At 42.4% G+C, this 13,250-nt stretch overlaps 1 protein-coding gene across 1 annotated transcript in view; it reads right to left on the bottom strand.

Annotated features, from left to right (window-relative positions):
* Positions 1-7,139, bottom strand: part of PDGFC (platelet derived growth factor C) — a 138,043-nt gene extending 130,904 nt beyond the window's left edge. The window contains exon 1 of the mRNA XM_076336634.1: positions 6,821-7,139. Coding sequence (XP_076192749.1) covers positions 6,821-6,938 — 118 coding nt within the window. The 5' untranslated portion in view covers positions 6,939-7,139. The remainder of the gene's footprint in view (positions 1-6,820) is intronic.
* Between the last annotated feature and the right edge of the window lie 6,111 nt (positions 7,140-13,250).

Genomic DNA, 13,250 nt, shown 5'->3' with positions numbered 1-13,250 from the left:
CCCCAGCCCCAAACACCTGCATATGAAAATGGCAGTAAGGAAAGAAGAAAAAAAAAAAAAAAAAAAAGCCGCAACTAGCACTGTGAACATCTTCACTGCAGAGTTAACCTGCATAGTCTTAAATTAGCCCAGCTTGAATGAGAACAGCCACACAGGGAAATAATAACTCAGCGGCTCAAAAGAGACTTAACTAAACAGTTGATGTTCTTTTAACATGAGTTACAGCCAGCTCACCGGGTGATCTAGTCAGCAAAGGTAAAAGCACATTGACACAAGTTGAGAGGTAGCATGCACTCGCAGGATTTCAGAGGAATCCACAGTGACAGGAAGCCAAGCAGCCTACGAGCCCAGTGCAAATGTACGGTCGTACCTACGCAAGGCGAATGTCAAAGTCCAAAACTGTGGGCATGCTTAACAAAGATGGAGTATTTGGAAAAGAACTAATTGAACTCAGAAGAAAGACAGCCCTTGCTAACCCTAACACAGGAGGCCTGCAGGAGACCAAGGAATTAGGTGGGCTCTCTCCTTTCATTTACATTAATTTTTTTATAGGTCTTATACTCTCTGTGTATTAGACTTTCTCCGTGAGGGTCTAGAGGCCTGCCTTGTCTCACCCAGCTGACCAACTTCTGTAGAAACTGATTAGGTTATGAAAACACGTAGAGGTGCTATTGTACACATGCTTTGTAAGACTGGGTATTTTCACATAAAGGAAAACTGCTTAGTATGCTGTAGGAACATGAAATTAAGCACAAATAACCCCATGTAACACTGGAGATATGCTTATAAAATCTCAGCAGAAGGATGTCGAGAAGATCAGAAGACAGATGAACCCTAAGGCTAGGATGTCTATAGATGGAGCCATGAATAAGTTTTCCTGGCATTGCCACCTTAAAATAACATCCTACAATTTAATGAAGCCTCTAGAAAACACAAATTTATATTTTAGCTTCACAGTAGCACATTATGAATTTTCACTCACCTACTTGAATAAAAGCATTTCACATTCAAACACAAGCTGCAAAAGTTTTCCCCAAAAGGGAATGACAGGGCTGAATAAGTTTTAATGTACAATTAATTTCTCAGAAACTCCGAAACAACTAAGCACTCATACACATACCTAAGTGCTACTAAAATAACCACATTTCTACATGTTAGCTCTATTCATTTTCTGTTGTGTAACTTTTTCTAAGTCCCACGGGTTTCTGCTGAAAGACTACTTACGTACAGGCCAATTCCTAAGACTCTTACACACTGGGAAGTGTATTTTCCATGGCATGCACTTTGTGACTAAAAAGCAAAGGCATGGCTCTCTGGTAAAGCCAAGAGCTACCCATAAAGCAACTGAAGAGGCTCATTTCCAGCTAAGGGAAGTGGGCTTGCACAGTGCATCCTCTTTCTAGTAATCAGGAACTGTCAGACACAACAAAAACCAAAAGTAGCAACTACCAACAGCAACAAAAAACCCCAAAACCGCTCTGCTGTAATGCACAACCACTGCTGTAGGATGCAAACCAGTACTTTGCTATCACATGTTGACTATGTAATATTTAGATTCAAAAGGTTTGGAGACAGTTATAAGATATAAAAGACATTATGTGAAGACAAAGTTCAACATAAGCCCTTTGGTAGTATAGCTGTCAGTGTCCCAAGGTATGCCCTGTGTTTCTTCTCTGTTATAAAACTCTGTATCTAACTGAAAAAACAAACTAAACACCCCCAAACAACATGACATAAAGCTTTAAAGTCTGATCTGCAAACCTAATAAGAACTAGTTATTGCAAAAATAAGATTTTATGTGTTTCTCCCTTAAATTCCATTCAAGATATTTAACAAAGATACAGGAAGGTTGGAATGCCTACATATTTGGGACAAATAGCAAATGGTCTGTGCTTTTAAAACCCTTGCTTTTCCCTAACAGAAGAAACTGAGAGAAGCAGCAGGACTAAGGAAAAGTCCCAAGCAGCACTCTGCTGAATAGCAGATAGTATGCCAGAAGTCAACTACGAAGGCAAAACCCAATTTTTAAAACTTTCTTCCACTGCAACTTATTGCGGTGTTGAAGAACTTCTCTAATTTGCCACAATCTTTTGCTTAAAGTAAAAAGAGGATGTGGTGTAATTCTTCACTCCCCAGGAAAAGAGCTTTAAAACATTTCAAAACAAGTCTTGGACTAAACAGAAATAGATTAAACTTAAGAAAAATTGCATCACTATCAAGTTTCCCTTTAGATGACACGTGCCCATATTTTATACTTCCTTATCTTCTCGAAATGAAGAAAATTTCTGCTACCCACAGCAGTCAACAGACTGTACTGGTACTCATCAATTCAACAAGAGTCAGCAGAGGTGGCTCCGATTCCCACTGCTTTGAAGTACGTTGGTTTATAAGAGATAATTTTGCAGTCAAATGACTGCACGCAAGCAAAAGCACTGACATTCCCCTCTGCAAGGATTCAATGCGCTGCATCACTTGGACATCCACACCTTCTTTCAGGTGTTCAGCCTGAGTTAAATGAACTTAATCAGAAACTCTGCGTTGTGATGCTGTCCCCATCCCTGAACAAGATGGAAGTTCCCTTTGGAGATACATGAACCAGGAAATCCTCTAGGTGGTTGCGAGGAGGCGAGTGAGGCCACGCACACGCTGAGGTGACGAGAGAAGCTCCCTCTGGCACTTCAGCTATTCACTCAGTTCCAGCTGCATCCACCAATTTTTCCCAAGGATGGCCTGAGATGCGTGAGTCTCAAACTCCAGCTCAAGGGCTCCTGTTTGGTTTTGGTTTGGGTTGGGTTTTTTTAAGCAATATAAATCTTGCCCGTTTCAGAAGATTTAAGAAATACATTATGAAGTGATCAGTTAGTGAAACTTATTATTAAGAGTTTCTATTCATGGAGGGGAAGGGGGGGGGAGGGGGGGAAGCAAAAACAAAAAAACCACCCCAAACTTAAAAGAAATTAAGATCTATCGAAAGATAGATCATCATCGGTACATTACCTGTGCTTCAGGATTGACAGAAATGAAATAAGTGCTTTGGGTTTATAACATTTACTTCAGCAACTCTATTTACTGCTGTTCATTCACACTTGAAACTGACTGCAGGAAAATTAATATTTCTAACTAGTTGGTCCTGGTGAGTTGCTAACTGACCTCAGTTTGTCAGTTTTCTGAAGTCATTCATTACTACATTTTAAATGTACATACCACATAAGCTATACACTTCATTGCCTGTGGCACCCGATAGTAGTTTTTACGTTATTTTCTATAAAGACATCCTCATATTTCTCATAGAAATTGTAACAGCTGATAGGTTAGCAAAATTACTTTAAACATTTATCACATCTACTCCTAAGACAGCCAAGAAAACAGAACTTAGATTCTCCTGCCATCTCATGTTGTAATCAAATCTAGATTAAACTAACAATATCACATAAGCAGGTGCACTCAGACCACCAGAGTTAAGTCATTAGAATTAAGTCATTCACATTACTCAATCCATCATTAGCTCCTTCAGACATTGTTGAAACTACAGAAACAGGATGAAGATACTGCATAAAAATAGCAATCAAAAGTAGATGGAAAAGTAGCAAGAACTATAATAGAAAGAAGAAATAAGTAAACCATCCAAGTAATCAAATTCAATATGCAAGAGATTGAGTTTTGTTCCTCAAAAGAAACTGAGTGATCAATTTTTCTTGACTCTTTACTTCAATATGGAAATATGGTAATAAATGCATCAGACAGCCATAAGAGAACTGATAAAGCCAACTAAGTATGAAAAACCCTTCAAAGCATAATCCGTTTTTCAACAGGACAAAGAATTGTGGAAATGAAATCCATCCAGATATATGGGAGTCATCACTACATGCACCATTTACTGCTACTTCAGTTTCCAGAAAATCATTGCATAAACGTCTTTGATCCTCCGGAAGAATACTTACTCAGTTGAATTACAAATAAAAACATTAAAGATAAATATGAATTTTTCAAGGAAATCACATAAAACTCCTTACTGTCAAGCAGAGTTTACAAATAAAACCTGTTCTTAAAGAAAATCTGACTATAACAGAGGGCCAACAAAAACAAAGAGGTAGTTTTAAGTGGTTTCAAATGGAGTTACACTGGCCCCACAACAACTGTCACACTGAATTCCTAGGAGGTAGCAGCAAAATACTGTGTTCTAAGAATAGCTAATTTACAATTACAAAGAAATATTTACACTAGGAAATCACCACCTAAAATGACACTCCCTATATAGCAGAAACAAGAGAACTCCTGATGTCTGCATTTAGTAAAGAGAGTCAAACTGTAATTTTGAAGTTAATAATAATTTAGCTAATAAATAAATAAAAACCAATTATGAAAACATAAATCCTTAAGCACATGCTTACCCTTTGTAACACAAGTAGTCCCACTGATTTAATAACTGGTCATAGACACGTTCAGTATCACCTTGAAGCAATAGCTACAGTACCCACGTGTGTTGCTGAGTAACGCTGTAATCCATTCTACTGCAAAACTTCTTGGCCATTTAGCAGTTTTACAAGTAGAGGACAGAATTTTTATTTGTAGACTGCGTGAGTGAAAAATCTCCCTCTCTCCTGACCAAAGATTATTTGGCATGCGAACAGCAATATCTCATTCTCATACTCCAGGGAGTTTTAACCTGCCTCTAGCTAAAAGCTATACAATCTTTAGATTGCAGCAGAGTGTAAAAATTACTCTAATTAAATCAAGTAAGAACTGGTTTGACCAGTGTTACTGATCCCCCAAATAATTAAAATCAGTTAAGAAAAGTCAGGGGTTGGCACTTAGCTGTACCTAAACTTGTGCTAATTTTTAAAGTAAGTTTTGCAATTGAACAACTAGAAAGCAGACTTCAAGTAAGCCACAAGAAGAACCTGGACTGCTTTAAGTATAAACTACCACAGAATACCGTTTCAGGGCACTTTAGAAAAAAAAAAAAATTATCCTGGCTTTGCACTTGTTCTAAGACGTAGTGACTGTATCTTAGAGCATGCCAAATTGCATTGCAAACCAGTTGAAGCCTGACCTAAGGCAGCTGCATTTCTGATTTATGTGAGCAGAATGCAGTTTGTGTTGTCACGTATACTTATACCTGTTTACATCAGTTTTGCTTCTGTGCCGTATGATCTACCTTTTACACTTTATCGTTGCGCTCCCATTGTTGGACCCTGGTGGCCCTTCAGGGCCCAGCTGCGTTATCCTGTAACAAACCTCTTAGAGGAGACTGACAGCATAGCAGGTTTCTTTCCAGTCCTGACAAAGTTAAAGCAAAGCAATGGTAATTCTCTGTGCGTTGATGTGCTTCATATGCACACCATGCAAATTTAACAGAAGGCAGCATAACAGCACGAGACTTTAGTATATTAGTGCCAAGTCCATTTTGTCACAAACTGGTGCCCTAAAGCCTCTAAACGCCAGGTAAACTGGGAAGGGGTAGAAAGTGAGTGATTCCTTTTCTCACACAGAGCAGATAATTTCCTGTGCTGTGCACAAAGTCTGATTGGTTTCCTGTCAGAATAGCCGGGTCTCTGAGTCTTTTGATCACTTTCCTCTGGCCCTTCACAGTTGCTCTGATTAGAGATTGATCCCCGTGCTGCTCTTTGATCAGCAGCTCTGGCAGTCCGCAGGTGCCATATATCATCACATTAGCAGGCCACAGCAGTATTAATGTCCCCCTCCTAAATTCACTAGCACATTCTACCCATGCACAGAGCACTTGTGGAGGTCTCTGAAACTTTGCTTTCTATTAAAAGATATGACGTAGAATACTTCTGCCTGGGGAGTCCCAAGTTCAAAGTTGAGAGAATTGAATTAGCCTCAAATCTGCGTTTCTGCTTTATTTCATTACAGTTCAGAGAGTTTTGAGAGCTCCCAGCTTGGCCTTTTGTGTTGGTTTGTGCCCAGGGAGAAAGCTCATTCTAGGTGATGTGCAAAGTACTAAATTTTTCACACACACCCCCGTACATTAAGCACCAGGGGTTCCATGAATGTATGCTAACAGCCTTAATTTTAGATATTCTATGCTAAGTGTGGTTTCATGCAGTATATAACGTTTCAGTTTGTAAAATATTCTTTAAAATGACTTCATAATAGCAGATCAAGAGGAAAGGCGCTTAAAAATCTGAATAATGTAAATCATATGGAGTTCAGAGGCTAAGCAAATTACACACCCCAAAGCTGCCCTTGCTGTATGAAAGGAGTCTTTCTCCAGCTCTGCGCAGCCCCAGCCCAAGGGAACTCGCATTTGAGAGTTTTCTAAACATTTCAGGTACACTTGAAAGTTGAAAGTAATTCTCATTTCCTATGCAGGATTAGCTCGTTTCCAGCCTGTACAAAATACCACTCATTCACGCACAGACACAAACACCCCCCCCAATTCCCCCCCCCCCCCCCCCCCCCCCGAGAGCTAAGCATTTAGGGTACAAAGGTGCGCGGGTCGTTGCTTTTTTTTGTTTTTGGGAGGGAAACATTTTGCACCTCCGGCCGCAGAGGAGGGAGCCTCCGAGCCGGCGCTAGGCTCCCTCCCGGCCGCCTAACCGCTGCCCTTTTACCCACAGCGCTCCCCCGAACGCGGCGGGCAAACACCCAGCTGCCGAGCCCCGTTCATCCCGGCCCGGCCACGGAGCTCCCCCCCACCCGCGGCCGCCACCCCGCGCGGGGCCGCGCTCCCTCCGCGGCGCCGGGCAGCCCCGCAGGCAAGAGAGCTCCGCGCCGCGCCGCGCCGGCCGGGCGCCCGCCCCCGCCCTGCCCCTGCCCCGGGCTGCGCGGCGGCGGCGGAGCCGCTGCTCCTTACCGTTCTGCTCCTTGGCGCCGGAGAAGGCGAACTTGCTGCTGAGGTCGGACTCGGCGGCGGCCCCCTGCCTCCGGCCGGCCAGGGCAGATGTCAGCAGGAGCAGCCCGAGGAGGAGCATTGGGCCGGCGGGGCGAGGGGCTCCGGCACAGCAGGCACTGGCGGCGCGGCACCGAGGCCCGGGCGTCTCTCAGCAGCGCCCGGCGCGGGCTGCGCCGCTGGGGAGAAGGCAGCACTGAGCCTGCTCTGGCAGCAGAGAATTGCAGGGTAGTTTCCACATAATCCCATCCAAAACTTTTTCCTAGAGCCCTTTTCTGTGTCTCCAGGTTTTGTTTTTCTTTGGCTTTTTTTTTTCTCTCTTTAAAAAAAAAAAAAAAAAAAAAAAAAGGATCAAAGCAAAATCTGGACCCAGACCAGCTTCCCAAGGACTAAACAATCCGGGGCCGTGCCGGGCGGGGGCCGGAGGAGCCGGGGCTGCTGAGGGCGCGGGGCAGGCAGAGGCGGGGGCGAGCGGGGCCGCTGCTGCCGCGGAGGAGCGCGCACCTGTCAGCCGGCAACCAGCGGCGGGGCGGGGGAGGGCGGAGGGGGGGGGGCGGGCCGGAGGCAGGCGGGCGGGCAGGCAGGCTGGCCGCGCTCCCACAGAAATACCTCCTTCGCCCCCAACGCAGCGGCCGCGCTGCCAACTCGTCTTTCGGCTCCCTACCCCCCACCCCCCACCCCCAGCGCCCGCCCGCCGTCCCCTCACGGCGAGGGCGGCACCTGGAGCGGCCGTTTACGCCCCGGGCAGTTGTCGGTTGGGAAGAAGGAGGCGAGCGGGGCGGCCTCCGCCGCTGCCCCCTCTCTCACGGCCGAATGGCGGCGCAACAGGGGCTGGGGCGGCGGTACGCGGGCTGCCTCTGCCCCCCGCGGGGAGGGGACCTCCCCGCGGGGGGCAGAGGCAGCCCGCGTACCGCCGCCCCAGCCGCCTCACGAAGCGGGCTCTTCTCCCTCCCCCCCCCCCCGCCCCGGGTTGAGGGACCGTGGTCTGGGGCCAATTTCTGGGTTTGGTAATTAGGGTGAGACGTTGTGCTGACTTACCAGTATTTGTTTACTGGGTCGTTATTATGGTAATTGGGTTCGTGCTTGAAAATTTGATGCTTAGTTAAACATTTCATCTGAAGCACGTCCTTGATACCGGGAACTAAAACACGGAGAGGAGGTTTTAAAAAGACTCTGGATGCAGATTATTCTTCTTTTGACAGAACTTGCTCGTTTGGCTACCTTGAAATTAGACATCTTAGCATTTACATAAACAGATGGAAACACAGGTTCAGCTTTTTACAGCTGTCTCTCTTGCTGAACTGCTGTGCAGTACTCAGTGAGGTGGTATCCATAAAGCAGACAGGGTTGTTTCTTTTTGCTGTTTCTCCAGAAATCAGAACTAAATTTAGGGCGAGGAGTATCCCTCCATTAACGCTGGTGAGGACTAAAAGGACTGATGGTGGTCAGCACCCACCAAGATGATGCTGTGTTCAAGCTTCTCTGCTAGAGCTGGCATTTCTAGTTTGCTTGGAAGAGGGTTTGAACCGTGACTACGTGATGGGTCTGGGTAACAAGACTGAACACTAACTAGATACCGGGAGGGCAAAAGAAGCAGGAAGGAGGACAAATCTTTTTCTCTCGACTGAGAAGTTTTGGGAGCGTTTTTAATGGTGACTTCAGCCCCCATAGCTCTGAGGTGGTTTTGGGGATGGATGGGAAGATCTGTATAGCCGTGGTCTCACTCACTGTCTGTGCAAGATACACAAGAGAGAAACTGAGTCTGCACGACTGGAGTCTTGAGCACACGCTGTATAAATTTCTTATCCTTTGACCCAGCTCTTTCCATTATATAACTGAGCTGTTTCTTTGCCTCAGCCGAAGTAACCCTTGAGACAGTGATAAACATCCCCTCTGTTCCTAATAAGTGACATATTTCTGGTAGCAACTGAAAGCTGTCCAGCCAAGCTGGGCTGTCTTCTGAAAGGCAGGCTTGGAGCATACCGTAAATAGCAACCCTTCCCTCACAGAGTGTGAAGAAAGAAATGTACTGCACAAAGCAGACTATGTAGTTACTTTTATTATTGTTACCATTATTATTATTTTTTGGTTTTCACTGTTGTTATTTTAAAATGGAAATAAAAATAACATGTACTGCTTTGCAGGTTTTCTACCCTGATGATTACAAGCAGTGGTTTTTTTAATCAAATAAATGAAGTATTACACTGTAACTTAACATTCGTTGCCTGAGGATTTTGTGGGATTCTTTGTATTTTGGGAAATTGATGACAAGTTCCCTCTGAAAAACTTGGACCTAATGTCTCACACTGTGTACATGAAAAGTAAAGCATCCGACGTCTCCCATAGCTTTGAAAATCTAGGCTGCATCAGACCAGTGTTTCATCTGGCATCCTGGCTCTGACTTTTCAAAGGAAAATGCAAGAACCCGCATAGTGGATGAATATGGAATAACACTGCCTGGGGAGGAAACTTGCATTATAAACCTCCTGTAATTGAAGATCAGGGTACATTTTCGACCATTAAGGCTCTACTTTTGAAAAATGCTTTTGCTGTTAATTCCATGCAAAATATTGCATGTGGTAATCCCTATCCTTATAAATGTCCAGTCTTCTCTGAAATTCATGCTAAGCATGAATTATCACCAGCTATCTACGTTTATTTTTAATGTTATGGCTCTCCAGTTTCATCAGGTATATATGTATGTGTTTGAATTATGAAAATAGGTAAATATAAATGATTTAACTTCTCTACCCTGTTCATTTTCTGTGTTATAGCCCTATCACATCCTTTTCCAGCTAAGCATTTTTACTACATTTTTCATCTGAATCTCTCTGTACCTCTAAGCTTTTCAGAGTCCCATCTATTTTTGCTATGTTTTATTTGGGGTGGGACAACCAGAACATGACATTCCAAGTGTCCAAGAAGGCCTAATCTTAACATATAAAGTGAAGCTGATAGAACATTTTATTTTATCTTTTTATTGGATCTACTCATGCACTGATCCACAGAAGTATTGACATTAAAAAAAATATTCTGAATGGTTAGATAATTACGACAAACTAATGTATGTGTAGTTCAGATCATTCCTGCCAGTGCACATTGCATTGCCAATACTGAGTTTCACTTGGGACCACGATGCCAATGCATCTAGGATTTCTAGTGACTCCAGTGCCCAGTACAGATTTCTCCGGATATCGTTAAGACTCATTTGTATTTTGCTACCACAATGTTCACATTCTTTTCTACATCCATAATAAATATTTTAAACTACACAAAGCTTTGTATTCCTAACTTTTCTTCGTGCTGAGAATTGCACTTCAGTCTTTGTCTTTTGTATCAGTCACCATGCCAAATCTCACCTCACAACTACTTAGTTTACACTATGTAGTCTTTTTGATGGTGTATCAAAAACTTTTTTTTTCTGAAGGTTCTGTAATATAGTCAATAAAATTGTGTATCAAGTATTTTTTAATTTAAATATTGCAACAGGCATTTCCCCATTAATTGCCATCTTCAAATAGTTTGAGATGCAGACTTTGCTCTGTAGACTAGCCACGCTAATTTGACACATTTTCAGATTGTTTTATGACTCTGTTTTTTTCATCATCTTCAATTAGAACTTTTTGAAGCAGTTTTTCTTGTACTTGAATAAAATTTGAATTATCTGGATTATCCCACAGGAATTTATTGTTATTGAGACCTAGCCACCAGAGAAGGCAATGGAAATTTGGCCTGTTAGGACTCCAGAGACTTACTGTGATGTTGTATAGCCTTTGTACTCCTGAACTATAAATATCCTTGAAATGAAAAGTCTTTCTCTGTGATTATTATTAACTTAAAGAGTTACCATTAAAATATACATTCATCACACAATCTTCACAAACTTCACTTACATCAACAAAAAGAATTCCCTGCACCAACACCAAAATAACGTCATCACAGCACTGACAGAGGTGGACGGTTTACACACGCTCCTTCCCTTGTCCTTTCACCACTTTACAACAACAAAGATTCCCCAGAGTTACTGGTGGAAGTGGGATGGAATTGGCAAGATGCATAGGTGTTCACAGACTGCCCTTTATGATTTGAGCTGATACCAAGAGATCTCGACTGACTTCAGGGGGCTCTAGATATCCCAAGCAAGTTCTGCAAGGAAGCATATTATTTCCTTTTCCTGTATGCTGTCTTCAGAAAGACTCCCCCCCGCCCCATAAGGTATGCTGCGAGATAAGCATTTCTCTCCTGAGGAGGAATAGGGTGAGGAACACAACATTTGGGGGGAAAATAGGAAAAGGCTGAGCTATAAACCCATTTTTAGGCATGATGTACAACCAAAGGGAAATGCTTCTGGAGACTTGTAGCTCCACAAACGCAATTGCTTCTATCAAATTCACGTCTCACAAGAGTTAAGAGCTAGGCATTTACGTAACTTTGCAAGATTGGGACCCACTGTTAGGAAAACAAGATTGATTCACTTGTTTCCCCATGGCTTGTTTAACTTCCTATTATTAATGGGAAAAAAAAAAGGAATTAATACATATGTACTTGTATATTCCCATATATTCTGAAGGTACCTGTATAATCCTTGTGAGATCATACTAAAGAAAAAAAAGTATTTTGCAAAGCTTAGCATGTAATTTAAAACTAATAAATACCTGCTCATCCAGACACACAGGCAAATGTCTGCTTTTGTGCAAAGTGCTCTTGATTTCAGTGTAGTTACACATGAATTGGTTGCTGGTATAACAGGGTTGAGGTTTAAATGCTTATGTTCACATCATGGAGTTATTTTTAATTGTGCAAAGAAGTCTTAAACAGTTATTAAATGTTACGTTTGTACAAAATTTTTTATGGATGAATGATAAATACGAAAACAGAAATTGCAGTAGAAACACTAATTGTCTTTTAGAAAAACAACAATACGATATTCTGCTCTCATGATCACTGAGCAATAGAAAAAGAGACATTTGTACAAATAAACATGACTCTTGTAATCTTACTAATGTGAGGTGAAGAGGCTGCATATGGAATTGCACAGAAAATCATTCCTGCATTAGAAAGTACTCCTGTAAATGAGGTAGCGCTAAATTTTAGTATTTCAGCCTTATTGTCCATTCCTACTGAATTTGTGAACAAGTTGAAGATTTGTGGTCCCGTTTCTATGTTACATTCAAAAATATAATGAAGAAAAAGAGTGAAGTCCAAAGAGGCTTCACTTATGTTGATGCTTATACAGTGTGGACTGCTCAGACACAGCCAGGCAAGAAGGAGCTCTGGACGTACTTTGGTCACTTGGATCACAACTCTAAATGAAGTGCCATTTCTATTTTGCAAGTCCTAAAATGAGACTTGGGACTTAGAAATACATCTAAAGATAAGCATTTGAACACAGACTTCTGAACATATCGATGTTGTCCCGCTAAGCATTGCATAGGTGAAGCGATCATTTTTCAAATTGACTCAAACATTTGAGAACCAAAGTCCTTATTGTATTTTTGTGTGATTTCCACTTATAAGCATTAGAGCAGTCACATATAATAATTCCAATTATTTTATCAACTGCATACACGTACGTAGTCCAAGATACATGTAAATACAACTTTGCTTTAGGTAGGCTGTGGGAGCTACAACAGGAGACAAGGAAGGAGGCCCACTAGAGGTCTCCCGAACTATTCAAAAGAACGCTACCCACTTCTGGCACCTGGTAGCTCATTTGGGTCTTGATGGGCTTCCAAAGCCAACATGCAAAAATTGGAACATAGCTAAGTCACTTAGGCCGCTGAACTTAAGTGTGGACTACACTGAGGCCTTAAAGGGCACCAGTAGCCAGTCTTGGAGTCGGCGTTTTCCCATGGGGTACATAGGCGTGTTCTGGGTACAAGGGTACTCTCTCAAGACATTCACTTTCTTCATCTGTATGCTTTCAGAGTGGAACGCTCCTATGATCTCTAGGACTTAAGCACCAATTCAGATGCCCCTCAGCATTCAAACGCCATATGCTCTTGAGAACATACTTGAGTAGGTGCATGAAGGACTGTGCCCAGATGACAGGCTTGCTCAGGTACATGTGAATGTTTACTTGTTTATGACTATGTGTGCGGTGACTTTGCTTATGTCAGAAGCCAGATAAGTTTTCTGGGTGCTTTTTAATTAGATGCTAGAAATTATTGATCGATAATGTCCTAGGTTCTATCAGCATGCATGAAATCCTGTCATGATCACAACTGAAGATGACATAAGACATCTCTATGTCAGCTCTAAATAACTATTGAATTCTGAATAACTATTAAACTCAGTCTTCCTGCCTGTCTCTCTTTCACTGAGAAGTGCAAGATATAGGTTTGCAATCAGAATACAAATTTTGGTTAGTATTTCCAAGCATTACTAACTACTG

This window comes from Aptenodytes patagonicus, chromosome 4 (genome assembly GCF_965638725.1).
Source record: "Aptenodytes patagonicus chromosome 4, bAptPat1.pri.cur, whole genome shotgun sequence".
Classification (NCBI taxonomy): domain Eukaryota; kingdom Metazoa; phylum Chordata; class Aves; order Sphenisciformes; family Spheniscidae; genus Aptenodytes; species Aptenodytes patagonicus.
Note: the sequence above shows the minus strand (reverse complement) of the source record. Positions and strands in the feature narration are given on the sequence as shown.